At 40.1% G+C, this 3,561-nt stretch overlaps 1 protein-coding gene across 1 annotated transcript in view; it reads left to right on the top strand.

Moving 5' to 3' along the window:
* LOC105812652 (chromosome unknown open reading frame, human C4orf36) overlaps positions 1–2,195 on the top strand; it is an 8,032-nt gene extending 5,837 nt beyond the window's left edge. The window contains exons 2-3 of the mRNA XM_012647154.1: positions 1,680–1,834; positions 2,065–2,195. Of these exons, the coding sequence (XP_012502608.1) occupies positions 1,680–1,834; positions 2,065–2,195 (286 nt within the window). The remainder of the gene's footprint in view (positions 1–1,679; positions 1,835–2,064) is intronic.
* The last annotated feature ends 1,366 nt before the right edge of the window (positions 2,196–3,561 follow it).

Raw genomic sequence — 3,561 nt, 5'->3', positions numbered from 1 at the left:
GGGACTACAGGCCTGTGCCACCATGCCTGGCTAATTTTTTCTATACATTTTTAGTCGTCCAGCTAATTTCTTTCTATTTTTAGTAGAGACGGGGGTCTTGCTCTTGCTCAGGCTGGTCTTGAACTCCTGAGCTCAAAGGATCCGCCCGCCTCGGCCTCCCAGAGAGCTAGGATTACAGGCGTGAGCCACCGCGCCCAGCCATGCAGAATTTTATATTATGAATAATCTCTGCAACACTAGGGCTTTCTCTGTCATTCTCTTGAGAAAGTATTTGTTATACTGTTTATAAGAGCAGCAACGTTAAGAGGAACAGAATGGTAGTAGCACTCTTTGGAGTTCATTTGCTAAGGTAATTCCTTACCTTGGGCTTTTTTTTTTGGTTAAATGTTTTTAATAGATTATAAAAATAATACACTAAAGTACCACTCAGAGGTAAAATATCTTATATTTTTTCTAGGATTTCTGCTGCTATATAAGACACACATGTATATCTTTTTAACACATGGAATCGTATTAAACTTTGCACCTCCCATCTGCTTCCCACCCCCAACATACCTTGTAATGCCTACTAGTTAAGAGCATGGATTCTGGACTCTGACTTCCTGGGTTCAGATCCCAACTTCACAGCCAACAGCTTGGTGACCTTGGGCAAGTTGTTCTCTGCTCTTCAGTTTTCTAATCTGTAAAATGGGGGGATAGTAATAGCACCTTGCCTCCTTGCTAGGGTTGTTGTAGCAATGAAATGCATTCATGTATGTAAACTGCTTAAAACAGGGCCTGACATATAGTTGGTGCTATATAAACATTGCTCATCTTTCCAAATCAACATGTACAGCTAGGCCTCATTTTTTCATTATATGTACGTACCTCAGTTTGTTTAATCGGGCTCTTGATAGATGTTAAGGTGATTTCCATGTTTTTTTTTTAAATAAACAATGCTTCAATGAACATTCATATGAATACATTTTTGTGACTTGTTCCAGGACTTCTATAATAATTGTAGCTTTAAGTCACTCCTGAAAGTTAGAGGAAAAAATACGAAGGAAGGTGGAGAAGGCAGACAAAGGCGTGGCCTGTGTGTAACTGGGTCACTTCCCCTACTCAGAACAAAGCAGGTCTCTCACTGTCTTTGTGCATATGAGGCTGGACTCATGTTGACTGCAGATGAGAAACACGTAGCTGACACTTTTTGTTTCAGAGCCAGGTGACATAAAACAATGTGTTTAACGTTCATAGTGATGAATGTAGTCTGGAGTTTCATCCTCTTCCCAAGATCACACGTCAGCCATTGTGTGTGCCAGGCACCCTACTCAACGTGTGATTATGCCCTTCTTTCCTTCCTTAATGGGACCATCTTTTTGATGAGCCGTGAAAGACTCTGGAGTTTACAGTTTTTATCTATATTCTCTTACGTGGAAAGATTGGGTTGACTCCAGGGAGGCTGTGCTGTGAAAAAAAGTTCTTGGCATAATTTCTGGCTATCTTTTTCAATATATCTCTACATTAGTTAGTATAAGGCTTCTCCTAGCTGGAGTTACAACTCTGGAAAATCCAGAATACCTCCTGTAAACCAAAATGTCTAATGGCCAGTGGAACTGAGAATTAAAAGATGTTCTGTGTATCACGCAGTAGGTGCTTAATAAATATTTATTGAATGAATGAATGGATTTGTCCCCCAGGCAGGAACCATGGGATCTTGCACTACTTACAAAGACTTTGTATAGGAACCTAGCCAACATGAAGTTGCCTTTCGTGGGAGAGATTCCATTTGGGAGTCCTCTAAAGCTCACAACATGTAAAACCGTTAAGGATGGTCTGCTCCCTTCAGCAGAATGTAAGTTCCTTAAGTTCTGCTTTAATACATTCTAAACTATGTGTACCATTTGCTTATTATCAGAGAAATGTTTAAATATGCATATGCATCTCCATACCTCCTATCTCTGCAGCCCTGTCATCTTGTTTATTATTCGAGAATGTGAATTTTGCTGTAAGATATTCAGTCTTGGCTTAATTATGTCTGGTAAGAAATGTCAGTCAAATTGCTTTGTGCATTTTATTTTTCAGCCATCAAACTTGAAAGGGAGTATGAACTGAAGCGCCTAAATAAACTTAAATGTCAAGAAAATATATGTAAGGAACTGCGACTTTTCCTAAGGGAAAGGCAAGCTGGTTTGAGGAGACCTCTCCCACCTTAGTGACAATCATCTCAGAATCGAATCTGTACTCTGTTTTCTGTAGCCGAAGGGGATGAAGGTCTCTGAACCTTTCACCGCGTAAAGTTTAGTGCAGACATATGGACGCCCACTGGTGGACCAGCCAGTGCCTGTAGATGTGCGTTAGTGGGCAGCTCTGACAGATCTTCTGAGTCCCTGCCGTACCCTGTCCCTTTATGTCATGAGCAGCAGCACTGTAAGTAGATGAAAATACGTTTGGAGTTGAATCATTTGTGATATTCATTTTGATTTTTATAAAATTACACTAAAGGAAGAGGAAACTCCTTATCAGAGGCATTGTGTTTTTTTTATAATTCTTCTTTCTTTTTTTTTTAAACAAGAGTCTCACTCTGTTGCCCGGGCTAGAGTGCCGTGGCGTCAGCCTAGCTCACAGCAACCTCAATCTCCTGGGCTCAAGCGATCCTCCTGCCTCAGCCTCCCAAGTAGCTGAGACTACAGACATGCACCACCATGCCTGGCTAATTTTTTCTACATATATTTTTTAGTTTTCCAGCTAATTTCTTTCTATTTTTTTAGTAGAGATGGGGTCTCACTCTTGCTCAGGCTGGTTTCGAACTCCTGAACTCAAACAATTCCCCCAGCCTCAGCCTCCCAGAGTGCTAGGATTACAGGCGTGAGCCACCGTGCCCAGCCTCAGAGGCATTGTTTTAAAGAGACATTTTGAACTTGTATCTTTGAGATCCCAAGGAGGGATCTAAAGGAAGGTGAGAGAGAAAGTCTCTTAAAAATGATAAAACTGAAACATTTTTTTTGGTTAAGATAAATGGCAGATTTTGTTTTAGTAACTCTCTTGTTTCTTATTTTCAGTGAAATATTTATTATTCACATGTAGTATTTTAAAGTAGTAAGTAGAACTTACTTTGTTTTTCTTCTAAAAAATTTTCAGTCTTTTTCCTTTTGCCTAATGTCATATTTTCTATCTGGAATGACCCGGAAGCATATGGAACATACATACATATGTGAAAGTGACATGAAAATACACAGAAGGTTTTATGAGGAAAATACGGAGTAGCTGGGGAATGGGGAATTGATTAACTGGAAAGTATTGGATTTAGATGAATGAATTTTCCTAGCATTTGAATCCAGTAAAGTATACTTGGATATTAATGTTCTATTTAAGCACAGTTTAGTGTTTTTTAGATGATTCAGCAGGTGTTTTAGGATCTTCTGATATCTTATCCTCTTATGAAAGGTATTGTGGCATAGTGTTTAAGAGTACAGACTTCAGGGCCGGGCGCGGTGGCTCACGCCTGTAATCCTAGCTCTCTGGGAGGCCGAGGCAGGTGGATTGTTTGAGCTCAGGAGTTCAAAACCAGCCTGAGCAAGA

Source organism: Propithecus coquereli, unplaced genomic scaffold, assembly GCF_000956105.1.
Source record: "Propithecus coquereli isolate 6110/MARCELLA unplaced genomic scaffold, Pcoq_1.0 Scaffold26, whole genome shotgun sequence".
In the NCBI taxonomy this organism is placed as follows: Eukaryota; Metazoa; Chordata; class Mammalia; order Primates; family Indriidae; genus Propithecus; species Propithecus coquereli.
Note: the sequence above shows the minus strand (reverse complement) of the source record. Positions and strands in the feature narration are given on the sequence as shown.